Source organism: Sus scrofa, chromosome 11 (assembly GCF_054392235.1).
Source record: "Sus scrofa isolate SSC_HxYL_T2T_F1_AM1 chromosome 11, Sscrofa_HxYL_maternal_Yorkshire_Landrace_v2.0, whole genome shotgun sequence".
Classification (NCBI taxonomy): Eukaryota; Metazoa; Chordata; class Mammalia; order Artiodactyla; family Suidae; genus Sus; species Sus scrofa.
The window spans coordinates 4,684,074-4,710,524 of record NC_139393.1 but is presented as its reverse complement, the minus strand read 5'-3'; the positions used below and the strand labels follow the sequence as shown (position 1 = coordinate 4,710,524).

Here is a 26,451-nt window from a genome sequence, read left to right as displayed (position 1 = left end):
TTAGATTGTGGTGGGACTTCCCCTCCTGGCGGAGTGGAAACCAATCCGACTAGGAACCATGAGGTGGCAGGCTCGATCCCTGGCCTCGCTCAGTGGGTTAAGGATCTGGCGTTGCCGTGAGCTGTGGTGCACGTCGCAGACGAAGCTCAGATCTGGAGTCGCTGTGTCTGTGGTGTAGGCCGGCAGCTGCTGCTCCAATTAGACCCTAGCCTGAGAACTTCCATATGCCGCAGGTGCAGCCCTAAAAAAAAAAAAAAAAAAAAAAGACAAAAAGACCAATAAATAAATAAATAAAATTAGATTGTGGTGACAGCAACACAACTCCTCGGTGAATACACTGAGAAACAGTGGCACTCTAAAAAGGTAAACTGTATGGCACGCAAATTATATACAAAGCTATTAGAAATTTTATGAGCTATAACTGTATAAGTTCTTAGAAGGTATTACTAATATTTTCTCCACAAAGACAACTGGTATTTAATTTCCCTACTCAGTACACTGCAACTAAATCAAAACTTTTTAACACTTAAAAATAAGTAACCAGTGGCAAACATTACCTTACATTCCAAAAATGTTTCAGGGATAATCACAGCACAGAGTTTCAACAGGGAAAAATATAATTTACTGCATTCTGATTTGAAAGCCAGTAAGCATACTGAAACGTGGTGAGTCCAGTTCTACCATGTGCAACATAAATAGCAATTGCTACATAATCCAAGTTTAAAAAAAAAAAAAAGGTCAAAAAGTGGTACACCTGGTGACTATTTTTTGCTTGAATTCAAAACTTCAAGTACTTAAAGAACCTCAGGTTGAATCACCTTTTAGAACTGAATGATCCCATCTCAAGGAAAGAAAAAAAAAAAAAATCCAGCGGAGGAAGAGAGACAACAGGAGCAGCCCAGGCTCCCCCGCAGATTTCCTTAGCTTTTCACTTATGCACATCCAAGCCTCGCAGAGGTCACAGGCCTGAAGGGGCTGTGCAGAGGGCAGCTGATCTTGGCTCAAACAGGACAAGAGTAACCTTCAGCCACAGAGCATGTGATTTACTTCAACTCTTAGGCAGAGCTGGACTCATTTGTACTAAAATAGATTTTCAGATAAAAACATAAAATGTTTATGTACTTTTGCAGCTTCTTACCTATCTATAAGCAGTAAGCACTTTGCAAACTCTGTTGAGCAGAAATTATGTCTATGAAGAATTACCTTTAGGAGTACTTAAAATTTTTTTTAAAACATCTCTTCAAAATTAACAAAATACCTCCAAACTGCTTTACAGATAATCAGCTGTCTGCTTAGCTACCATAAATAATTACCTCTGCTGTTTATGCAGAGTCAAGCAATTCCACTGGCAGTAGAGGGGTTCCAGCTTTCTAGTCTATGGAGGTAAGCAAGCCCAGACAGAGGTGAATGCGAGAGAAAGGTGACAAGGAACGAGACCAAAGCCAAAGTCAGTACCAACAGAGAAAACAAGCCAAAAAGGGGGAGGGGGTGATGGGGTGAAAGGATGACAAAGCCGAGCCCCAAGAAATGGAGAGCGGTATCACCTGAGCAAGAGAGAAAGAGAACCATCCGTGCGGACTAAGTGGTTGCGGAAGAGCAGGTCAATGTCCTTTGTATCCCATTCCTTCCCGCCACGGACGCTCTGCTGGGGGTGGCGGGGGCAGGGTGGTGAGAGTATAACTGGTGCCACCTCTGCGGAGAACAGAGGACTGGGCTCCCAAGAGCCCGAAGCCCAGGCCTGTTAAAAAGACATCCCTGAGAAACTGACCTGCACTTCAGGGTCTAGCAGGGATGGGCTGGGGTCATGACCAGTGACTTGTGCTTGGCCGTGATGATCAAGTCTCTGGAACAGTTGGGCAGCCAGGAGGGCTACAAGCCCTGCGGCCATAAGGAGCTTCTCTTGCTTCAACAAGACCTGGCTCCTTGCCAGTGGTATCAGGCACAGCCAATGTCCCTGAGGGAACCTGGGGGACCTGGGCAGCTCTCGCTCCATCTGAGAGAACGGTGCTTGCAAAGACGGATATAAAGGACCCTAACTACAGTACTATTTAAGGCAATAAAAAAAGGAAAACAATCTCAAAGTCCTCTAACTGGCTCTATCACACTACGCTCATAAAACAGAACGATGAGCTGATGACATGAACTGCGTTATGCGTGCTGTCCAAAACATGAACTGAGAAAAGCAAGGAACAGGATATACATATACGCTAGCACAGTTTGTGCTTAAAGATGATGACATACAGACCTAATTCTTTTTTTTTTTTTTTTATGCTTTTTAGGGCTGCACTTGCAGCATATGGAGGTTCCTAGGCTAGAGGTCAAATCAGAGCCGCAGCCGCCAGCCTACACCACAGCCACAGCAACACCAGATCCGAGCTGTGTCTGGACCTACATCACGGCTCACAGCAAGGCCGGATCCTTAACCCACTGAGCGAGGCCAGGGATTGAACCCGTGTCCTCATGGATGCTAGTCGGGTTCGTTAACCGCTGAGCCACAACAGGAACTCCGAGACCTTTCTAATTCTTACACGAAACTCAGCAGCCATGAGCAAAATGACTGCTAAGTGTGACTTCATAAAAATGAAACAGCTGCCCATGAGAAATAATACCATAAACAAAGTCCAAAGATGCTGATGTCCACCAGGCACACGCCAGAAGCAATTCCTGGGCAGCTCTGAAAGACGTGGTGACTGGCTGAAGGAGACAGAGGGAGGAGACGTAAGTGCTCACTGCCTGCGTATACTCACCTCTGTTCTACATGCATGCATTATCTGCTCAAGATGAATGAAGCTTTAAAGTAAATGCTGAAGCCTACCCATACATACACACGCCTCTATATGCAAACACACAGGGGGCTAAGAAGCACTAGCTCTAAGGAGGGAAACAGATTTTCCTGTGTATCTTTACGTATTATCTGAATTTTTATCCTGTTCATTAGTTTCACAGTCCAATCTTACTTTATAATAGAAGCGCAGCTGCTGAAAGTGCACAATCTTTGACTCTAAAATTCCACTGCAAGAACCTGACACTAGGTTGGAGAACTGCAGATGTATTTTCCAGCAGGAGATGCTTTCCTAACCTTAATGGGCTAAAATCTAGAGACTACTAAATTTTGTCTATCACTAGAGAACTGGTTACCTGAATACATACCTACATGTGCATATACAACGTGATACCTACCTATAACAATTAAAGGTGATGATTTCGAGCTATATTTACCAACATGGAAAGGTGCATAATATTCTTGAATGAAAAAAGTATAAGATCATAGATTCATTAATGTATACTCATACTCACAGAATTATCAAGAAAGATAAGGAAAATCACCTGGTCTCTTAGTGGCAGAGTTGGGGCTTTTCATTTCTGTATACACTTCTGGACTATGAATTTTTTAATAATGAATGTGTACTTTTCATGATCAGGAAAAAGTTATTTTCTTTTTAAAAAATAATAACCCTCCTGAATAGCATGGAATTAAAAAAAGAGACATCTACGGGTTTAGCTTCAGTGATGCAGCCGGGAACCACTCCCCGGTCCTCTGTGGGTGCTATGGTATCGCCACCACTCCTTCTGGAAACTTTCCCTCCCTGGTTATGATTCCTGGCTTGTCTCCAAGTTGCTGTTACAGCCAATCAGCTGCGTGCTGTACACTCCGCTGCACAAACGGGTGGCCCGGCTCCTCCTCCTCCTCAGGACTCAACATCCTGGCCCCCTGGACAGACAGCTTTCTCACTGCGCACTCTCTCCAGGAAAGCTCTGGATCGCCGTGATTTCGTACTTGCTAACTCCCACGTCTGTCTCTATCCAGACCTTTCCCGCGAACACCAGACTGAGGGATCTGTCTAACGGACACTTCTTCCTCCATGTTGAACAGGTGCCTAAAACTCAGTGTATCGAAACTCACTTCCTCGTCTTTCCCCTCACGCTTGCTCCCCTTGTTGTTCTGACTCTTTGTGAACATCCTGCTGCCAGAAACAAAGGCATCAGCCTTGGTTCTTCCCACTTCTTCCTCTCTCACGCCCAATAAATCACCAATTTCCGGGGACTCTTCCTCCTCAGCCCCACTGTCACTTGCCTAATTCAAGCCACCAGCAACTCTCACCTGGACTCCTGTTTAGTTTTCCTAAGCCAGTTCCCCAAAGCCATCCTGTGTTGCCAAGCAATCTTCTTAAACGATAAAAGTGAACTTGCTACTACCTGTTTAAAATCCTCGAAATGGGTTCCATCCATTACTCCTACGTTCTGTCACTGGAATCCTTAATTCTCCCTGATACTAGAGTTTTTCCTCACATCTCTGTAAATGCTACTCCCTGGAGGCTCCAAAGGGCACCCGGGAGAGCTTCAGCCTGCCCCCTACAACAAACAAGTTCCCCAAACCACCTCAAATAAACAATTTCAGCTACAATTTGCCTAATGCACGTCATCCAACCCCTGCCACACCCCCTCTGGACCAGACTGTGTAGAGGTTCTGGAGCCAGATGCTACCCTCTGGCCCCCACCCCCTTTCACTCTCACTCACAGCCCATCCAAGTGTGTGACTTCTAATTATCTTTCGAGTCACAACTGAAACATCATCCTGCGCCCCCAAGAGCAGACCAGGAACCCCCATGGCAACCTATAATCGTCTCTGCCACAGCCCTCTTGTACTGTATTATAATTACCTGTGTACCTGCCTGAGCCCCTCCAAGTCTTTGTTCCCTGAGGACTTAAACCATGGCCTGCTCACTGCTCAGTCACCTACACCTGGCACAGAACCCGGAGCATTACAGACATTCCGTGAATAGCTAGCAAATAAATTATAAATACATGAATTTGCCAAATAAACTACAGCTAAAGGGCAACGATACTGGGATATCAAATATTTAAATGACTTACTTCTACATTTAAAAGAACCTTCCGGTGAAGTGAGCATTAGAAAACAAATAACAAGTATGCCTTACTTTGGGCTTAACATTTCCTCGGAAACTGGATAAACGGAGTGCTTTGCAAACTGAGTCCCACGGTGAGTAGGCTAGGAGAGCTCTCTATATAAGGGGCTTCTTTCATAAAGTGAAAAACCTCCTAACAAATTTATCTATTCCACACGAGCTTAGGTTTTCACAGGATTTATTGCCTTTCCTTAAAAAGAGAAGCCTCATAGAATTAATTTTTCAATATCTTCCTCCTCTTTTTCCCCAAATATGACTTGTTTCATACAAACCGTAATACCACTGTCCGACGAGTTTGGGGGTTTTTTAAATCCCTTAGTTCTCTAGACCACCTATGAGATTCAGGGGTACAGACACCTACAGCCGACCTGACATCATGATAGGAAGAATTCTTCTCCTTAAGATGACGATGTTAGAATTCACAGGTGGTAATGAAGTTAGAGATTTTATTTTATTTTTTGGTCTTTTTCCTTTTCTTGGGCTGCTCCCGCAGCATATGCAGGTTCCCAGGCCAGGGGTCGAATCGGAGATGTAGCCACTGGCCTACACCAGAGCCACAGCCACGCGGGATCCGAGCCACGTCTGCAACCCACACCACAGCTCATGGCAACGCCAGATCCTTAACCCACTGAGCGAGGCCAAGGATCGAACCCACAACTTCATGGTTCCTAGTCGGAATCATCAACCACTGCGCCATGACAGGAACTCCTGAAGTTAGAGATTTGAAAGAGCTTGTCTAGAGAGATAAGTAACTGAGTTACCCTGAGTCATTAACCTAAATATTTTTTTATTCACATAACAAAAGCAAGCGTCAAATATGAAGCAACCACAGTTTAAACAAAATTAAATGCCAACTCTGGTTCAGAGACTATATCTTCCTTAAGTTTAAAATACAGGTCTGATCCACATTTAAACAGATTCATTTATAAGACACACTTTAGAAAATACCTTATTCTTTGCCGTGGCTCAATATTTTAAATACCTGAGCCTTGCGTCTGCCTTTGGCTTCTGGTTTTGTTCAATTCTGTTCTTGGTATCCAATTAGCCAGCCCATGAAACAGTGCTTCTCTAGGTATGTTTGCGAGGCGCTGCTTTTCTATTTTTTTGTAACTTGCTCGAGTTTTCAAGTTTAGCAAGCTTAAAAGGAAGAACTTTCAAATATGAATTTTAGGTACACCGAAAACAAAAAAACATGAGATACCCGACAACATCTGGCTATGCGCCAGGAAGCGAGGGCACACGATCCCCGCCCCCGAGGAACTCTGTTGCGTCTAACCCATCAACTCTCACCGGAGAGCCCCAGAGGACCTGTAAACACGAACCCCACATACAGCGCGCACGGTGGTTACATAATACATCTATGAAGAACTACGTTCTGCGGGGTGATGAGTGAAGAGAAAAATGCTGGAGCTGCACACTGGGGCCCAGCAGCCAGCACTTCTCAAGCTACATGCTAGACCTGATTCCAGCTGGGAACACACGTTCCAGCACACGCCCCGAGAGCACGGTCGGGACGGTGGTCGACTGCACGGGGGACGGGTGTTCTTCTGGGTTTCAGGATCCCGTGAGACCAGCGTGCGGACGCTGTCCTGGGATGAGGTGGGTGGTAGGTAACAGAGGGTCCTGGTCTTGGGGACAAAGGCAAAGCTTGGTTCTAAACCAAGGTCAAGGCGAAGCCACTCCACAGTGATTCTCGGCTGCTCTGAAACAGGCTGGCAGTTGCTCAAAGCTAAACACAGCGTTACCACAGGAGCGGGTGTGTGCCCGAGAGACGGAGAACACACACACATCCGCACAGCAAGTCCCGGGTTCACAGCGGTCCCTCCCGACAGCCCCCAGAGCGCAAGCAACCCAGACGTCCACCAACTGATAACAGGGGACTCTTCCACCTTCGGAGGCTATGAAATACTGGCACATGCTCAACACCCACCCTGAAAGCATCAGGCTAGTTAAGTAGAAGACACAAAAGGCCACGTACTGGCTCAGTCCACTGACACGAAACGTCCAGAAGAGGCAAATCCGCAGAGAAAGGACATTGGTGGCTGCCCGGAGGTGGGAAGAGCACTTCAGAATGACTGCTCACTGAGGTGGTTTCTCCTGGTGTGACAAAAATCTTCTGGAATTAGACTGTGGTGACGGTTGCAGAGTGCTCTGAATATACTAATACCGGGAGACGACACATTTGAAAAGGGTGGACTTTTCTTTCTCTTTCTTGGCCACCCCACAGCACATGGAGCTCCTGGGCCAGGCATCAGATCTGAGCTGCAGGCGTGACCCACGCCACAGCTGGGGAAACACCAGGGCTTTACCCCCGTGCCGAGCCAGCGCTGCAGAGATGCCACTGGTCGCGTTCCATCCCAGCAGGAACTCCTTGGAGGGTGACTTTTATGGTATGGGATATCTCTCCATCTTAAAAAGGGGGGTTCTCGGTGGGTTTTGGTGACAATACATCTGAAGGACACGGCATAACTCCATCAGTAAAAGCAGCTTACTACGACGCCAGGGACTGGTTTTGAGACTCTGACAATCACCGTACTAAAGAATCCCAGGAAAAATCGCTTCTCGGCCTTTTGGCTAAGATCAAGTGAAGAATCCCAGGAAAAACCATAGTAACATGCCTTTGCGTATTAAGGTCAAAAGAACAGGTGAAAGTGAGTTTTTAGTGACAACTTCAAAAACTACCTTGAGGTGACAAGACATACCCAAAGACAAAAAAAAAAAAACAATCACCGTAGTTTCTAAGTAACAAAGAGACAGCTAAGGCCTCCTGAAGCCACTAGGAGGGAAAGGATTTATAAGCTGTTCCGAAGGAAGAAAGGACGGACAGTAGGGTTTTCATTCTCCCACAGCAGCTGGGACAGAAAAAGAGTAAAAAGAGGATAAACAAGAAGGTCCTACCGTGCAGCACAGGGACCTATATTCAATACCCACTGATAAGCCCCAACGGAAAAGAACATGAAGTAGATACATCACTACGTCACTGTGCTCGACAGCAGAGACGAAGGCAACGCTGTAAATCAACTATACTTCAACAAAAGTTTTTTAAAAAAGAAGAGAGAGACGACAAGGATTCAATGCAACAGTATAAGGCACTAGAAGAAAGACCAGCCACAGGAAAGAAAATATATTTATCAACAGTGATTTGGCATATATATCCCAACTTATATATGGAACACATTTCAAATGTTTGTAAATCATAACACTGAACGCAACTGCCAAGAGAAATAATTTTTGAAAAAGCAGGTAAGATTGCAAATGACCTATCATAATTTCTAATCACTCACTACTTGTACTTTCCCAGCTGAAATCTCGAACGCTGGCAGCCACCTCCCTCCCATCTCTTCACACATCAGAGCGTCCCAACAGGAGGAATTCCCGCTCCGATCTGCTGCCACCATGCATCTCAGCAGCTCTGAAAATTCTGGCTCCCTGCTCCTCAAGGAGGTGAGGCCAATGGAGAAGCATCTGCTCTCCAGAGCCATAATCAAAGTGCAGCGCTGCCGTGGCAGGTGCACACCAGAGCTGTGCCTAAAGCAGAGGCTGCCGGCAGCCTCCTTCTCCAAGGCTTTTGTTTTGTTTGTTGTTGGCCACACCCCCAGCCCACGGAAGCTCCCAGGTCCGGGACCACACCCAAGCAAGAGCAATGACAAGGCCGAATCCTTTAACCACTAGGCCGCCAGGGAACTCCCACCAATGTTCTTACGACAGGAAACTGCCACAGAGGCATTTAGGGTCTCTGCTAAACCTGTCCTCACTGCTGAAGAGCAGAGACCCCACCACAGCCAGTGGGTGTATGGGAGGAAATAATTCAACACGCCAAACATGCTGGGGTCTGGAAGAGCACAAATAAGAAGCACCCCTCTGTCCTATTCCTCTTGAAACTCGCTTTCGGATGAGGTCTTCCCTGTCCTCCAAGAGTCAAAGAAGTGCTGCCATCTATGAGAGGCCTTTCCTGAGAACCCGAAGCAACTGGGCGCTTCCAGCCTGTGTCCCAAAGGCACTGGGTGTTAACTGTCGCGGTGCCTAAGAGACTGGTAAGAGTTATTGGCACGACTGCTCCCCAGTCGGTATCTTCTCCAACAACGGAGCACCTGACTCATCTCTGCATTCTCAATACCTTGGACAGTGCTTGGCAGAGAGAAGGGGCCAGGGAACATCCGAATGAGGGAACAGAAAAATAAGCAAATGCACAAACCCAAAATGAAGTCATCTGCCAGTCTTGCTCCTTAGAAAATGGGGCCTAAGCAGGAAACCTCAAAGTCATCGAACCAGTGACTCTGAATACACTGAACAGCCAAGGCAGATGAATTCACATGCACAGTAAATATTCTGCCTGCCCCTCTGCATCACATTTTTTTTTTTTTTAATGTTAGAAGGCGCCCCTGACTGGGCACACAAAATCCCCAGTGATGGGGATTATTACATTTTCTATTTGGCATTTCTGACATCTGAAGAAGTGTTCACCTCCAACTGAATCTAGACACAGGGTTCCGCAATATTTAGAAGGAAAACTACGAGAACCCTTCAGGGAAATAAAGGGTTCCAACCAAGTTCTGACCACAGCTAAGGAATGAAAGCCCAAAGCACACTGAATCACAGGAGTCCCCTGTGCTAGCAGCCACACCGACCGCACGCTTTGAGAATAAATAGGAGGGAATGCTACAGCGTCTAAGACAGGGTGGGCAAGGGTGCTGCCAAGCCTCTGGAAGTTGCCTGAGTGTTTCTGGCAGTGATTGGAACCCACCTAAGGAAGGCGGGAGCAAGTCTTTGTTTTAGTGGTTGTTTGCCTCATCTTGCAAATCTTACATTTTATATTCCTAATTTTTACTTCCTCAAATTATAATACTAGGAGAGGCCCTAAAATTTATCAACTCCAACCCACAATCTCAGAAATAAAGACACCAAGGTCTACAAGGGCCAGGACTTGTCCAAGGGCATACTGATGATCAGAGGCAGAGTCTGAACTCAGTCGGGCCTCTAGCCTGCCCGGCTTAGAGCTCCTGCCACAACATGAAGCGTTCTCCTCTGGTAACACGTCTTGTTAGAGTCTGGTCCCACACACACACACACACGTTATGTATACAGACACACCCACATGTTTACATACTTTTACAGCTCTAGGAAAAGCGAGGGCTGTTCAGAAACATACTAAAAAGGTATCTGTTAACCGAAAAGGCTGGCCCTGTGATGAGGCACTCGTGTTGTCTGCGTGCCCCACTAAAACACCAAATCCCTGTGTCGACATTTATATTTATTTTAATATGAAGCGTGAGGGTGATAGGGCAATGGACGACCTGCTTGTAATCCCCCGATTCCAGCTCTGACATTTAATGAGTCACGTAACCTTGGACACATCTGCTTAAGCTTTTTAAACCTCGGTTTCCTCAACTGGAAAACTGGAAAAACACAACTGACTGGTAGGTACACGTGAGGATCCCAGAGACGACTGGAAGGGGCTCTGCCCGGGACCCAATCCTCACTCAGTGTCCGAGCTGTTATTACCATTACCGCTGCCTACTCACCTCGGGGCTGTCTACAAAAGTGCCCCAAGAGAAGTTTTCTGGATATTTCTCCCTCTTTCTTTCTCACACACACATAATCCTGATTACTCAGCATCTGCTCTTTGGAACAGAGAGTACAGCAGACGAAGAACCCTCATCAAGAAAACTTTCTGCTTTTCTTTTGCAGAGATCACATTCTTACCCCAAATTAATTTTTAAATTCTACAACGCACAGTGCCGATAAGAAGAATTCGGAATTTACAGACACAACTCATTTTCTTTTTCTCACACGTTTTCACGCCTTCAACCAGGATGAGTTTGGTTGCCCAAATTCAGCAAAGAAGAAGTGCAACTGGCTCAGAAGGAAAACAAGTCCCCTTGCTGACCACTCAGTACCTTTCACTGTTCAGACACAAAGGACACTCTCTACCTCACTGTTGGCGACAGGGAGAGCAAATTATTCCCAAGATTTATTGTGCATTTCTGTTTTAACTCTATTACAATCTGAAATGAACACAGCCATAAAAGGCCCCTCTTCCACGTACAGAACTATGCCTCAAATAATGTCCCTCCCCACATTCCTTAAAACGCCAGGTTTATCAAAAGCAGAGGACAGCAGTAGGGTATTTCGAATTCTTAATATCAAAGGAATGACCTTTCGAGCTGTTTTATTTCTTCCTAAAACCGCAGTTTAAGAAGCCAACTGCTCTGGTCTAAATTCCTTTACTAATTACTCATGCCTGTGATGCTCGCTGGACAAGTGAAGGAATACGTTTACATACATTCATTTTAACAGCCAAACACCTCTAAACAAAATTTACTTCATTTTACTGTAAATCTCAGTCTCTTTGAAGGTGTTACTGTCTGGGTTCCTAGAGCTCTCTGAAATTTCAGTTGCAGAACATATGATTTCATTTGAAAGTAAATCAATACTTAATACAAATTATTTAATCATCATCTTTTTATAAAAGATTAAACAGCCACAAATTTTATTTTACCAGGACTAAAATGCATTAAATTACATTTCACTGACATAAGATCAAAAGAACCTCATAAATACAATGCTGCGTTTTACCAGAGTGAGGTTATAAGAAGCCAAACCAAAAAATATTCCCTCTGGAACACAAACACCATTTTAAGTAATTTTAAAACTCTCTTGACATTTGATCCATTAAAAAAAAAAAGAAGTTCTTCCTATAAACAAAATCATTAAAGGCTGCTGGAAAACAAGCCCAAAGAATTATAAACAAAAAGTTAATTTTTCCAAAATGCAATGCTATTTTTTGCCTATCATGAATGACTAAGAAATGTTCATATACTATACATCCAGCTGTTTTAAAATTGTATAATTCTAAAATTATTCTCGGCCTACATTAAAACTTGACCATGAGATATAAAATGTGGTCAAAAGTACCTCTTGCCAGTAAACAGTATTATAGTTTTTTAATATAAAATCAAAGTCAATATAATTTACATGTCTTATTAGCTTAAACTGGTCATTTATGAAAACAGAACTAGCTTTTCTCAGATCAAAAAAATTTAAAGTCACCAGAATTTCATAATACAGATGACAGATGGGTCAAATATACTACAATGTCTAAGCTCACGGGATCACGGATTTTATACGTCCCAAATTACATAATATTGGGGGGGACAGGGAGATGCCTTAAGACTTCTGAAAAATCTTATATGAGAAGTTAATAAGGATAATTTTTAAAACAGGTATGCTACTAGAGAGTAATATTTCAATGAGAAATATAATTAAACTACACAGTCAACACTATCTCCAGACACTGATTTCTCAAATGTCACCAGACTATCCTTCTGCTAAAAAGTACTTTTAAATACACCAGGCACCCCAAGTATCAAGTTTTCCAATCCCTACCTTTGGCAGATACCGGTACTGCTTTCCTGCTGCACTGAAGCCCTGACCTGCACAATCCAAATAAATGAGAACTACTGTCTTCTTCCTGTTAGAGTCCATTCTAAGTTATTTTAGAAAGATATCTCAGGAAATCTAAGAAAAAAGTTGAATAAATATATACTTCCTTTTCCCATATTCAGGATACCAAGTATTTATAAATATGGCCTCCCTCTCATCTCAGGTAACTTCAGCTTTAGGAATGGTGTCATTTTTTTAGCGCTAATGTAGTTCTGAACATACCTTCCTATCTAATTTGGGGGGAAAGCAATTATTTTAAACGTTGAACAGCAGCTAATCAAAACACCAGTGAAGCGCAAATAAACTCACTTTGTTTATAATAAAATCTAAAGATCATGTAATAAGCTTGGACATTATCTTTCCAGCAATTTTCTATAATGTCCAAGGCAATAAAGACAACATCCGTTTTTACAAGAGGAAAACAAGGAGTTTAAAAAATATATTTTCTCAACTAAGAAATGCCTTCTCTTTTGTCAATATTACAAGACATCCATCGACTGACAAAGGAAAAATGAACATTTCACTTGCCTGTTTAGGAAACTAAATTGGGAGCATTACCAGTCATAGACTTAAGTTATTTCTAGGGAAGAATATTTAAAGCAAAGAGAAAGTTCACTGCCAACTGCTCAATTGGGAGGGGGGGGTACGGCCTGAACGAGATACCCCTCATCACTCGCCTTTTTCCCCACCACCCACCCGGTACCAAACCCCCATTGTTCTACGTAAAACTCTCAGCTCACGGTATCTAAATCGCAACTGCCACATTTCTGGGGCAGGTGATCAGGAGAAGGAACTCTGGAGAACCACACCGACTTGCTGCTTTGCCTTCTCTTCCCCCACCCCAATAAAATCCAAATGAGATCGTAAATCAGTCACAAGCTGGTGGGGGAGAGGATCCCAGCTTCCCATCCAGACGGCTGGATGTCACTCCAGAGGCGGATGAGCAAAGCCCCGGAAGGTTACCATGATAGACCGAGCCCCCTAAAGATCACTTAAACTGACACATCCGAGGAAAATGTAAGGAAACCCCGGGCCGAAAGCCCTGCAAAGTACACGGCCCGGGGAGTAGACGCTGCTCTTCCCGAGCAGCCGCGCCAGGAGAGCCCAGGGCAGCAGCGCGCAGGGTCCCCCGCGGTCCACTTCCTCCCGAGCCCGGCCGGCAGGAGGCTGACCACCTGCCCCGGCGCCGCCGCCGGCGCGACGCGGACACTCACCCATCCTTCCTCTTGGCTTTGTAGACGTGCCCGTAAGTGCCTCGGCCAACTTTGCAGCCCTCGTATTCAAACAGGTCCTCGACCCGCTCCCGCTCGCTGCTCAGCTTCACTTTAAAGTCATAGTCCATTGTCACAGCCTGCGAGGCCGGGGAGCGGGGCCGGGGCGCCGGGGGGCAGGGGTGGGGACCGGCGAAGCTCCGGCAGCCGCGGCCCCCGGGAACCCGCCCGCGCTACGCCCGGCGGCCGCAGCGCCGGCCCGACCGCGGCGGCAGGAGCAGGAGGCGGCCCCGCGAGGGCGCCGGGGACATCCAGGGGGGCGGCGGGCAGGGGCCGGCCGGGGGGGGACGGCGAGGTCCCCGGCGCAGAGAGCGAGCGACGAGGCTGGGGGTGGGGAGCGCTGTCGCTGCCCTTGTCCCCGCGGGCTCCCGGGGCGCCGGCCCCTGGCTCCGGCCGCGCGCTCTGCCCCCGCGGCGGGGAGCGGCGGGGCGGCGCGGCGGGCTCCCCTCTGGCGCTTGCGCTCGCGCCTCGCCGCGCTCACACACGCTCGCACTCACTCACTAGCCCGCTCGCTCTCCCATACACTCAAACAGAAAGGCAGCGCCGCACAACAGCCGGTACCTCCTCAGCGAGCGGAGGGAGGGGACTCGCGGAACACGGCCGCGCTGTCGCAAAACGTCGCGAAGCCTCGGGCGGCTCGGCGCCCCGCGCAGCGCGCCCCGCGCCGGCCGGCCCGCAGCCCCAGCCGGAGACCGCTCCCCGGGGGCCGCGCGGCCCAGGCGCGGTAACCGCTGCCCGGAGCTGCTGCCCCACGCACAACGTGGGCCGTCCCGGCGGTGGCCGGAGCGCCAGACTACAGGGCCCAGAATGCACCGGCCGCCGCCGTGGCCGCCGCTCCTGCGGCTCCACCCCCCCCCCCCCCACAGTGGCGATGTCGGAGCGTTGCATGATGGGATTAGTAGTCCAAGGGAGGGGAGTCGTTGCAGCCACTTGGGGAGAAAAAAATTTTTTTACAGCGACGGAAAAATCAGACTCTGAGCCAGAGTCTGATTTGGGGGGTGGGGAATTAACCAAGGAAATTCCAGTGTGAGGAAGGCTAGTCTGTATTAGAATCACGCTGTATCCCACTTCCGAACTCTAGAGTTTAAAGGGCATGATCATTATCGAAAAAACTCTTGGGTATTGGTCCACAGCTCACCGGCTGTCACTTAAATGTGTGCTCGTCGTTCCCAGTCTCCTACGGGCTGCACAATGAGCGACGTGCTGACACACATTGCAGACAGCAGTAAAAGTGAGTCAAGAAGGAGTGGCCACGCCGCTCCCAAAGAGTGTCGCTCTGGTGACAGATGACCGTCCAAATGCGTCCCATCCTTTCAGAGGTGACATTATTTTGAGGACAGCCTTCTGCACCACTGCCTACAAGAACAGCGGTTTTTAGCCAGATTACAGCAGTGGGTCTAAATCCATGGAAACCGTTTGTCAATAAGTTTAAGGTAGGAAAGTTGTGGCTGAAGGAGTCCTGAAGGCTTGATAATCATCTCTCATTTTCTCTCTCTGATTTAGACGTCTGTTTTTTCGTTTTATATTTTTATCCATTTTACTGTTCCCAGTTGCTACGGTTTCCACCAGAGCTCTCCACCCCCCAAAGGACATATCATCTCTCCCGCTTTTAACCCCCATAACACATTTTTATGCCTTTCCCACGGTGGTCATCAAATTCTCTTTTGCCTTCTATTTCCTCTCTCTTGCTAGAGTATAAACTCCTATAGGAAGTCATATTTGTGTCTTCCATAACACTTGGTATCATGCCTTGATTGTGGTTCATAGCAAACATTTGTTGAATTAATGGGTAGGAATGTTGACATTAAAAATCTCTACGTACAGGAGTTCCCGACGTGGCGCTTTGGTTAACGAATCTGACCAGGAACCATGAGGTTGCAGGTTCGATCCCTGCCCTTGCTTAGTGGGTTAAGGATCCAAAGTTGCCGTGAGTTGCGGTGTAGGTCGCAGACTCTGCTCGGGTCCGAGTTGCTGTGGCTATAGTGGAGGCCGGTGGCTACAGCTCCGATTGGACGCCTAGCCTGGGAGGCTGCATATGCTTCGGGAGCGGCCCTGGAAAAGGCAAAAAGACACACACAAAAAAAATCTATGTACAAATGTTGACCATGATACAATGTTATGAAAATCCTCAGAAGGACTCCTCTTTTATACAGATTTACTTGGAGAAAATGGTGACTTCACCACTGGTTTAAACAAACTTAAGTATCGAACATTACTTAATGTTAATGAAATTGTTTTTACCTAGTATATCATTATTTAGTGTTTGAGTACACTGACTGATTAGGTGGGCCTAGGATTGAATCTTTTTTTTTTTTTTTTTTTTTTTTTGTCTTCTTAGAGCCATACCCCCAGCATACGGAGGTTCCCAGGCTAGGGGTCAAATCAGAGCTGCAGTTGCCAGCCTACACCACAGCCAACTTGGGATCTGAGCCACATTTGCCACCTACACCACAACTTATGGCAACACTAGATCCTTAACCCACTGAGGGAAGCCAGGGATTGAACCCACATCCCCATGGCTACTAGTCAGGTTCATAATCTCCTGAGCCACAACAGGAGCTCCTGCTTGTTATTTGATTGTTTGCCAATTTTTTTTTTTTTTTTTTTGTCTTTTTGCTATTTCTTGGGCCGCTCCCGCGGCATATGGAGGTTCCCAGGATAGGGATCAAATCGGAGCTGTAGCCACCGGCCTACGCCAGAGCCACAGCAACGTGGGATCCGAGCCTTGTCTGCAACCTACACCACAGCTCACGGCAACGCCGGATCGTTAACCCACTGAGCAAGGGCAGGGACCGAACCCACAACCTCATGGTTCCTAGTCGGATTCATTAAACACTGCGCTACGACAGGAACTCCTGTTTGTCAAATTTTATGGCCGAATTCATGGTGTATGGAAGTTCCTGGGCCACAGGATTGAATCCCAGCCACAGCTGCACCCCAAGCCGTAGCAACACTGGATCCTTTAACCCGCTGAGCGAGGGATGGAACCTGCCTCCTCAGGGATACTAGTCGGGTTCTTAACCCACTGAGCTTCAACAGGAACTCTAGAAACTCCATATTTTGTATTTGTTGAGGCATGTGTCCTTTCGTCCAAGTATTTACTCATAGATCTTGGAAAACCAAACCACCGCCCCTAGAGGAAAGGTTGTAAAGAAGCCAAGAAGCCTGGGACTGAGCCTACCCCCCCCTACCCCCACCCCCTGCGTAGGATATTCCTCAACCTTGACGGTCCCAGACTTCAAATGTACTTTTGACTACTGCTTTGACTCCATCCACCCTGTGGATGAAGGTAAGACTTCCCATTTAAAAAAAAAAAAAAAAAAAAAAAGTTTTTTTTAAAATAAACATTGTATAGTTTTAAGAAACACAACATAATGTTTTGATATACCTAGTGAAGGGATTTCTATAGTCCTGCTAACTAAGTGTTCTTACTGTAATGCTGGAGCAGGAAAGGAAGCCAGCCTCGGACTGGGGAAGAGAAGGACTTGCTTATCTCTCTGAAGCTATGGTGTGAGTTAGGGATCTGGACTCCAGGTTGGGGACCTCTGGTGGTGTGAGGTAGGCTGGCCCCTTAAAGAAACATCAGGAAGGGGAGCGAAGGAAGAGAGAGCCAGCGGGGACCCTTAGAGGGAGCTTCGCTAATGTGTCAGGAGTGCTAATATCTAATATCCAGCTTTAGGTTTTTCTTTAAGGTGTGTTTATTCCCCTCTGTTAGCCCCAGGAATTCAGCTGGGTCTTACCTGTGGAGCTTCGGTCCAGGCTTGGAGGAGAGAAAAGGGCAGCAGCCAGACACTCAACTGTGGAAAATAAGAAGTAGCCTGCGGAGCCAAAGCAGTGAGCTGGGAAGCCCCTGTGGTGCATGCTTGATTCCAAAAACTTAAGGAAGGGGACCTGGTTTTAGAAAGGGTTTCCTCTAGATCAAAGCATCAGGTTCAGACTCAGCTGTTATTTGCATGAACTGAACGTATCAGGGACGTAAGAGCTGCCGTTTCCGTTTGATTTTCAACCCCGCTCATCCCGATGTCGCAGGTCCCTTTGCTCCACAATGACTTTGTTCCACTGACACATTCCAAACAATGAGCAAAGGACGCTCATGCTTCTTTTCTTAAAGTGTGGCTCTGTACCTTCTAAATTTACCATCTCCAGTCTAAACATGCCTCGCAAACCCCAGCCCCACATTTCAGCTGCCTCCTGTGCAGCCTAAGGGGATACTGTGCTGTCATCTCAAACAGAATTTCTGAAACCAAACATACCATGCTGTGGCCTGAACCTCCCAATTCCTGCAAAGAACGCTGCCAGTAGACAGACGTGCTCTTGTTTTCCTGCCAGCCCTAGGCGTTCAGGCCTTCATTAGCTGCCCATTGTCGTCCATCCTCATGCAAATATGCCTTTGTCTGTCCCATTCTCAAAGGCTGGAAGCTTCCTCATACCATCACTGACCTTTGCGGTCCTACCCATGCTTCAAGGTACAGTTCAAATGCCTGACTTAATCACGCAGCTTCTCCTGCTTCTTGCAACTGAATATGACCTTTCTCTACCATGAACTCCAACCCCCTCCCTGGAACCATAGCGCTTTATTTGTAACTCAAGGTAGAAATATCACAGCTACATTGTTTTCTAGTCATTTACTTTATACACTTGAAAAAAATCTTTTCTTTGCTAATAAACACCTTAATAAGTCTCTGACTTATCTCTGTGTCTCCCTCCCTACAGCGCCCAGGACATAGTTTGCACAATTATGTACAATTAAAATGTTCCTTCCTTCCTTTCTTTCTTTTCTTTTCTTTTTTTTTTTGTTTTTTTTTGTTTTTTAGGGCCGCACCCACAGCATATGGAGGTTCCCAGGCTAGGGGTCTCATCCGAGCTGTAGCTGCCGGCCTGCACCACAGCTCACAGCAAAGCTGGATCCTTAACCCACTGAGCAAGACCAGGGTTTGATCCTGCAACCTCATGGTTCCCAGTTGGATTTGTTTCCACTGCTCTACAACGGGAACTCCTAGCATGTGTTTCACTGGAATAATTTCTATAAAGATTGAAATGACCTTGATATTAATAAAAGAGGGGCGGTCCTTTTGTAACATTTGGCATTTTTGCCTCAGTCCAGCCTCTGAACCTATATTTTTTGCAGTGTGCAAAAGGATTTAGTGCTTTGTGATATATAGCATAAAAGTCCACACCACAGCAGTGGCAATGCTGGATCCTTAACCTACTGAGCCACCAGGGAACTCCTACTGGGTCTTATCAGAGTTGATCACTTGCTGTCTCTACAACTTTTAATTCAGTTTCTCATTCAAATTGAAAGTGTGCTTTGAAGGGAAAGTCGCAGTCTTCCCATTCTGCAGATGGAATATCCATTGCCTTCATCACATAAGCATTGAGCACATGTGAAGCATCTGCCAGAGTTCCCACTGTGGCTCAGCAGGTTAAGAACCCAACTAGGATCCATGAGGATACGGGTTCCATCCCTGGCCTCACTCAATGGGTTAAGGATGCAGCGCGTTGCCACAAGCTGTGACATAGGTCACAGATTCGGCTTGGATCTGGTGTTGCTGTGGCTGTGGAGTAGGCTGGCAACTGCGACTCTGATTCAATCCCCAGCCCAAGGAACTTCTATATGTCACAGGTGTGGCCCTAAAAAGAAAAAAGCATCTACATTTGAATATAGTGTGAGACACAAGAAGTAGCAAGCTAGGGAGTTCCCTCTGTGGCGCAGTGGTTAACAATCCAACTAGGAACCATGAGGTTGCGGGTTCGATCCCTGGCCTTGCTCAGTGGGTTAAGGACCCGGCGTTGCCATGAGCTGTGGTGTAGGTCACAGACGCGGCTCGGATCCCGTGTTGCTGTGGCTCTGGCGTAGGCTGGCGGCTACAGCTCCAACTAGACCCCTAGCCTGGGAACCTCCATATGCCACAGGAGCAGCCCTAGAAAAGGCAAAAAAAGAAAAAGAAGTAGCAAGTTAGATCAACAAGTTCTCTAGTCTTTTACAATTTTTCAAAGAAAATAGTGATGCAAAATTTTCTTAACTGTATAAGCATCCAAAGTTTAATTAATTTATTAATTTATTTTTCTTTTTTGGCCACACCTGAGGCATATGGAAGTTCCCAGGCCAGGAATCAGATCCAAGCTGCAGCTGTAACCTATGCCAGATTCTTAAACTATTGTGCCATGTTGGGGACTCCCCAGAAGCTAATTAAGACCCTAGAAACATCCAGAACTGAAAAACTCTTTCAAAAATAACTTTCTCCCATTCATCATGTAAGTGTCATTTGTTCTTATAGAGTCATTTCCTCCATCTAACTGGACACATGACCATGAACAGTTGCTGCATTTTATCTAAGATGCCCGGCATGAGAGAAGATTAACTGGGTTTCTCAATTCCAGTTCTAAAAATCCTAAGAAGGGCTCTGGACCAGCTGAGTCAGGATAATGTGATTGAAAGTGGGTCTGGGGAGTTCCCGTCGTGGCGCAGTGGTTAACGAATCCGACTAGGAACCATGAGGTTGGGGGTTCAATCCCTGGCCTTGCTCAGTGGGTTAAGGATCCGGCGTTGCTGTGAGCTGTGGTGTAGGTTGCAGACAAGGCTCGGATCCCACGTTGCTGTGGCTGTGGTGTAGGCCAGCGGCTACAGCTCTGATTCCACCCCTAGCCTGGGAACCTCCATATGCCGTGGGAGTGGCTCAAGAAAAGGCAAAAAGACAAAAAATAAAATAAATTAATTAAAAAAAAAAAAGTGGGTCTGGGAGGAGATTACCCGGACTGGATGGATAGGGAGTCCCGTGGTAGCTTAGTAGTTAATGAATCTGACTAGCATCCATGAGGATGAAGCTCCAATCCCTGGCCTTGCTCAGTGGGTTAAGGATCCAGTGGGACCATGAGCTGTGGTGTAGGTCCCAGATGCGGCTCGGATCCCGCGTTGCTGTGGCTGTGGCGTAGGCCGGCGGCTACAGCTCCGATTAGACCCCGAGCCTGGGAACCTCCATATGCAGAGGGTGCAGCCCTAAAACAATCAAAAAAAGAAAATGGGATGGATGGCCAAGGACTGTGTGAAGTGATGCTGCCTGAGCGATGATGCAGCAGAGTGGTCCAGGTGGATGGAGCAGAGGGACAGCAAGGGCAGAGGCCTTGAGCTGGGAGCCAAGGGGCAGAAAGAAGCCTTGTGTGATAGCAGAGTCATGAGTGAGGGGAGGTTGTGTGAGCCAGGGACAAAGAGGTAGGCAGGGACACGTTTATACAGAGCCTTTTAGCCCACGAAGAGGCTTGGGTCTTGGGGTGATTGGAAGGTTGTCAGGAGGGGAGTGACCAGATATCCTTTTGAAAAGAACGTCTTAGCTGCTACGTTATGAATGGATTATAGGATAGAGAGAGAGGCGGGGGGGGGGGGGGGAATTGCTGATCAGTTGGACTGAGAGTAAAAAGAGGAAGGAGACATTTCTGCTGTGCTCCACTGGGTTAAGAATCCTACTGTAGCCGCTCAGGTCACTGCCGGGATGCAGGTTTGATTCCCCCACCCAGGGCAATCTGTTAAAGGATCTGGCGTTGCTGAAGCTCCAGCTTGGAATTAATACCTGGCTTGGGAATTTCCATGCAAGGTGAATGCAGCCGTAAAAAATAAAAAATAAATTTTAAAAATGTTCTAAAGACAAAAAAAAAAAAAAAGGAGTTCCCATCGTGGTGCAGTGATTAACGACTCCGACTAGGAACCTTGAGGTTGCGGGTTCGGTCCCTGGCCTTGCTCAGTGGGTTAAGGATCCGGCGTTGCCATGAGCTGTGGTGTAGGTCGCCGACGTGGCTCGGATCCCACGTTGCTGTGGCTGTGGCATAGGCTGCAGCTCCGATTAGACCCCTATCCTGGGAACCTCCATATGCCACGGGAGCGGCCCTAGAAAAGGCAAAAAGACCAAAAAAAAAAAAAAAAAAAAAAAGTTTTAAAAAGGAAAGAATAGGAATTCTCTGATGGCCTATAGGCAATGATTCGGCATTGTCACTGCTGTGACGCTTGGGTTCAATTCGTGACCTGGGAACTTCCACGTGCTGAGGGCGCAGCCAAAAAATAAAATAAAACATAGAAATCTACATTTAAAAAAAAGGAAGGAAGGAATCAAGATGACTCCCAAAGGAGTTCCCGTCGTGGCTCAGTGGTTAACGAATCCAACTAGGAACCATGAGGTTGCAGGTTCGATCCCTGGCCTCACTCAGGGTTAAGGATCTGGCGTTGCTGTGGCTGTGGTGTAGGCCGGCAGCTGCAGCTCTGATTCGACCCCTAGCCTGGGAACTTCCATATGCCGTGGGTGCGGCCCTAGGGGGAAAAAAAAAAAAAAGCTGACTCGCAAAGACATTGCCACCGAGCGGCTGTCAGGACTGATTGTCATCTTGATTCCTTCCTTTTTCCCTTAATTCCTTTCTTCCCCGTTACTGAGAGGGGAAGACCTTCAAAGAAGCAAGTTTCGGAGAAAGAGCAAGAGCTCCATTTTGGACCCGTGCCCCGGGACATGTCTCAGGAATCCAAGTGAACGAGTCTCCTGGGCCAGTGCCTCTGGGAATCTAAAGCTGGAGAGAGCGCTCAGGGCTGGAGATAAAAGGTGGACACCTCAGCTCGCAGACTGATGAGATCATGCAGTCACCTTGTTACAGTGAGAACCGAGCAGCATTCCAGGGCTGAGGAGGGGAGGAGCCAGAAAGGGAGGCGGAGAGCAGGGTGGGCTGAGGAGTCCTGGGCGGCGACGTCACAAAAGCCAAGGGAATAATAGGTTTGCGAAAGGAGGGTCGATGGCGTGGGATGCTCCCGAGAAGTTGAGCAAGATAAGACCGGTTGTGTTTCACGTACCCGGTGTTTCCCAACCTCTGTTACAACCAACATGCCCCCCGAGGAACATCCTTAGACTCTTTTTTCCTTTTTCTTTTTTTTTTTAATTTTGTTGCCTTTCTAGGGCCGCACCCATGACATAGGAGGTTCCCAGGCTAGGGGTCGAATTGGAGCTGTAGCCACCGGCCTACGCCACAGCCACAGCAACTCAGGATCCTGAACCCACTGATCGAGGCCAGGGGTCGAACCTGCAACCTCGTGGTTCCTCGTCGGATTCGTTAACCACTGCCCCCGATGGGAACTCCTAGACTCTTTTTTTTTTCCTAATTTCCCACCCCTATGAAGTGTTAATAACCACAGGTGCACAGTCGATCTGTCTGTGCCCCAGGGCCCTTTGGAGGCCACAAGACATTGTAATATCTAAGAATTTTTTAGGCCTCTTAAGAGCCAAAGTCTTGGGGTGGGCGGGTGCGCTCACTGAGAATGCATGCTCTATCCTCATACAGGTCATTTTTGATGGTACTTTTGGTGGTGAGGTGGGGGCTCAAAACCAGCCTGCACTGAATTGAAGTGTAAATGTCAACTAAGGAACTGGAACAGTGAGTGTAGCTACATTTTATAGCAAAACTGTTGGGAGAACTGACCCCACAGCCATGTGGTCCAGCTTCTAGAAGTACCTGCACCTGCAACCGGGCACCTGGCTTTACTTCCTTGTGCCTGTTTCCTCATCTGTAACACTGGAATTACGGTAGCAACTACCTCATACGTTTGTTGTGATGGCTAAGGGGGTTAATAACATACGTCAAGACACGTATTTAGATTTGTGCCTAACGTACGGTGAAGTTTCTGTAGCTGTTGGCTGTTACCAGTCTCATTCAGGATGTCAGCTGTGAAGGGGAGATGAAACCTAGGGCCTTACAGCATCCGGGCTCTCCCTGGAAATACACGGGGCTGAATGAAGCCTTATTAGAAGAGACCAGAGATATTTCCTTGATTTGACGGAAGCAGTTACAAGGGACATATGAGGACAATGAAGAGTTCTCTACCCTAAACTAGCAAGAGAGGCTGAAGCAGAGCAGAGGAAGGAGGCTTGCGCTCTGTGGTTAACAGGTGGGAAGGAAAACAGGCCAAGAATCCGGTCTGACTGTCCTACAGTCAACCCCAAAACTCGGTGGTGTGAAACAACGATTTATTATTTCTCACCCTTCTTTACGCCGGGTGGGCTCAGCTGGCTGGTTCTTTCTGCTGGTCTCATCTGGGCTGCAGGCAGAGGCTAGACTGGGGCTGGAAGGTCTCAGATAGTTTAAAATGACCTCATTTACGTGTCTGGAGCCCTGGTGCTGGCCCTTCACAGTCCTCTCCATATGGGCTTCTCCACTCAGCAGTCAACCCTACGCTTCCTCCCATCGCATGGGGGAGCTCTCAAAGGGCCAAGGTAAAAATGTGAGCTCTCTGGAGGCCCGGGCTCTGGAACTGACTCAGCCTCACTCCCAGCACCTTCTGTTGGCGAAATCAAGACTCAGGATGAGCCCAACTTTGAAGTCTCGGCAAGTCAACGCTGCCTCTCACTGGTGGGAAATGCAAAATATCACGGCCATGCTCTGGGGTCTATCCAGGTCTGGATGTCTGTGTACCCGCAGACTGGGTCAAAGTCGCAGCAGCTCCTTTTCAGATGGCTTTGGTTTTCTCTCGAAAAGCTCACCTGCTGTGAAGGAGGAGACAGGCGTGGAAGAAGAGAAAACCGTGACTTCATATCTCAAAAGACTGCAGGTTGAAAACCTGGGCGTTCCTGTTGGGGCTCCGCAGGTTAAGAACCTGACTAGTATCCATGAGGATGCGGGTTCAATCCTTGGCCTCACTCAATGAGTTAAGGATCTCATGTTGCTATGATCTGTGGTGTAGGTCAAAGATGTGGCTCAGATCTGGCTGTGGCGTAGACCAGCCGCTGCAGCTCTGATTTAACCCCTAGCCTGGGAATGTCAATATGCTGCAGGTGCGGCCCTAAGAACAAAGAAAGAAAGAAAACAACCTTTGGGCAGAATCAGAGAGATACCTACTGGCGGGTCATCGCAGGACTGCTAGCCAATGTCAAGGGCCCGTTTGCAGGTGCAGCCTGCGTTCCATCAGTATCCATCTGCCCTGTCGTGAGATTTTCACCACCAGCACTCAGCAGCCCAGGCAGAGACCAGCCAAAGACAGATGTTGGAGTCATCCAGGGTTAGGGCCTGCCCGCTGGGTGTGATCAAAAGAAGATGAGGGGCAGGAGGTGAGGCTTGTTGGCAGCAGGGTAATTACAGTGACAGACCATGACATTTAAGCTGGGTAAGCAGGAAAATGAAGACAGGATTTCCTCTCTTAAAATACTAGGTTGAAGTTTTTAACTTTTTCGCAAAACAACTTAAAAAATAAATACCTACCCTCGTTCCTTGCTTCGTTAACATCTGTGTATGGGGTCAAGACCTGTCCGTCAAATACCTGCTAAGTGAAACAGCGGAAAAGCTAATATGACAACACCATTTCTCCTTTTCTCAGCTAATGGATTCCCGATACAGCGATGAGAAGAGCCCCAGCTGAAAGTCTCCCCCGTTGGTTGGTGATGAATTCCGCTCCCATGTTCTGCAAGTGTTACAGAAAATTCACCCCTTTAAATGACATTCGGTCCTATGATCTTGTCCTGATTTCCTCTGTAATCTTACCTTTTTGCTCGAAGAAGCATATTACTTTAATTTTCTGTTCAAAATATACTTGACCACACAGCAGCAGTACAGCAAACAAGTAAGTCACCTACAGGAGCCCAGTTTGGTTTCGTGATCAGTTTTCCAAGGTTTAATTTTGAACTCTGCCTTCTCATTCCAGTAGGTTTCACCTTCCCGCAAGCTGGGCCTTGTGATTAAGACCGAGTCACCAGAAAAGCCGAGTCTTTTCTGGCTGCTTCCTGTTCTACCATGGATCGCCTGTGAGCCACAGAGCTCTCTTTCCATGGAACATAAACACGGTCAGGTCACCTCTGCAACCACCTGACACTTGATACCTGAGGCTATTCGTTTCCATGCAACTCCATGCCCACAACCTTGGAAGTTTTTTCTCCCTTAGTAGCCCTTCCCCCCACCAGCCAAGGTCAATTTCCATCAGATATTGTCCTCCTGGCTCTGCAACCTACATCCTGTTTAAACTTTAAAATGCTGTTTTATTTACATCATTACTCTGCTCAGAAATCTTCAAGGACCCTACGTGACCTTTCATTGCCTACAAGCATGAAGTTCAGACTCCTTCAGCTAAGTCCAAGCTCTGTGTTTACTTTAGCCTGACTTGTGAGACTACTTTAAGGCAGCTGGCAACAGAAACGTTAGAACTCGGTTTCCACAAAGCTAAGTTCCCTACAATCTGAGCTCTCCAGTATCCCTAGTAACGCTCCAACCAGCTTCTCCTCACTTCTTCCCCCCTCACCCAGTAAAACTGGGGTTCTCACCTGGGTGTCCATTGGAAATATCTGGTGAATTACCCTAGCCCACTTGATATCATTGATCTGGGCCGCAGCTGGGCACTGGGAGTTTTCGCTCCCTGGCGATCCTAATGAGCGGTCAAGGTTGAGAACGGCTGTGTTAGGACAAGTTTATTGACTCTCCCGAAAACAGCCAACATGCCACTCCTTCCCCAGCCACACCCCCCTTCTCTCTTTTACTAATTGAAACCCTGCCCCTCTTGGAGAGCCGACGCAGGTGCTGCTGGGGTCTCTCCTTATCCCCCAGGGTCAAACACTCCCATAGTTATACCTCATTTACACTTAAATGGACAGAACACTGTAAACCAACTCTAATGGAAAAAATAAAAATCATTAAAAAAAACCCAACACTTGGAGTCCCCGTCGTGGCGCAGTGGTTAATGCATCCGACTAGGAACCATGAGGTTGCGGGTTCGACCCCTGGCCTCGCTCAGTGGGTTAAGGATCTGGCGCTGCCGTGAGCTGTGGTGTGGGTCACAGATCTGGCTCAGATCCTGTGGGGCT

The 26,451-nt window shown here is 47.3% G+C and overlaps 1 protein-coding gene and 1 long non-coding RNA gene across 11 annotated transcripts in view; both read right to left on the bottom strand.

Moving 5' to 3' along the window:
* The window catches only part of CDK8 (cyclin dependent kinase 8), a 106,626-nt gene extending 92,395 nt beyond the window's left edge, over nt 1-14,231 (bottom strand). For 4 of the 6 annotated variants that reach the window (XM_021065497.2, XM_021065499.2, XM_021065501.2 and 1 more), the window contains exon 1: nt 13,586-13,781. In XM_021065497.2, the coding sequence (XP_020921156.1) occupies nt 13,586-13,713 (128 nt within the window). In that variant the 5' untranslated portion in view covers nt 13,714-13,781. Of the gene's footprint in view, nt 1-13,585 lie in introns of all 6 variants that reach the window. The other 2 variants (XM_021065498.2, XM_021065500.2) reach the window with 1 other exon arrangement.
* Nucleotides 14,232-15,464: 1,233 nt separating this feature from the next.
* Nucleotides 15,465-26,034, bottom strand: LOC106507930 (uncharacterized). 5 transcript variants are annotated; one of them, XR_014819002.1, is made up of 5 exons: nt 25,142-25,343; nt 24,863-24,920; nt 24,503-24,677; nt 23,649-24,150; nt 15,465-15,694 (listed from the first exon to the last, which is right to left on the bottom strand). It is a non-coding gene; the product is annotated as an uncharacterized LOC106507930 (long non-coding RNA). The 5 variants fall into 5 exon arrangements; XR_001304338.3 differs by lacking the exons at nt 15,465-15,694; nt 25,142-25,343 and adding an exon at nt 25,915-26,034 and having other exon boundaries at nt 23,618-24,150; nt 24,863-24,923; XR_002336619.2 differs by lacking the exons at nt 15,465-15,694; nt 25,142-25,343 and adding an exon at nt 25,915-26,034 and having other exon boundaries at nt 23,618-24,150.
* Nucleotides 26,035-26,451: the final 417 nt, after the last annotated feature.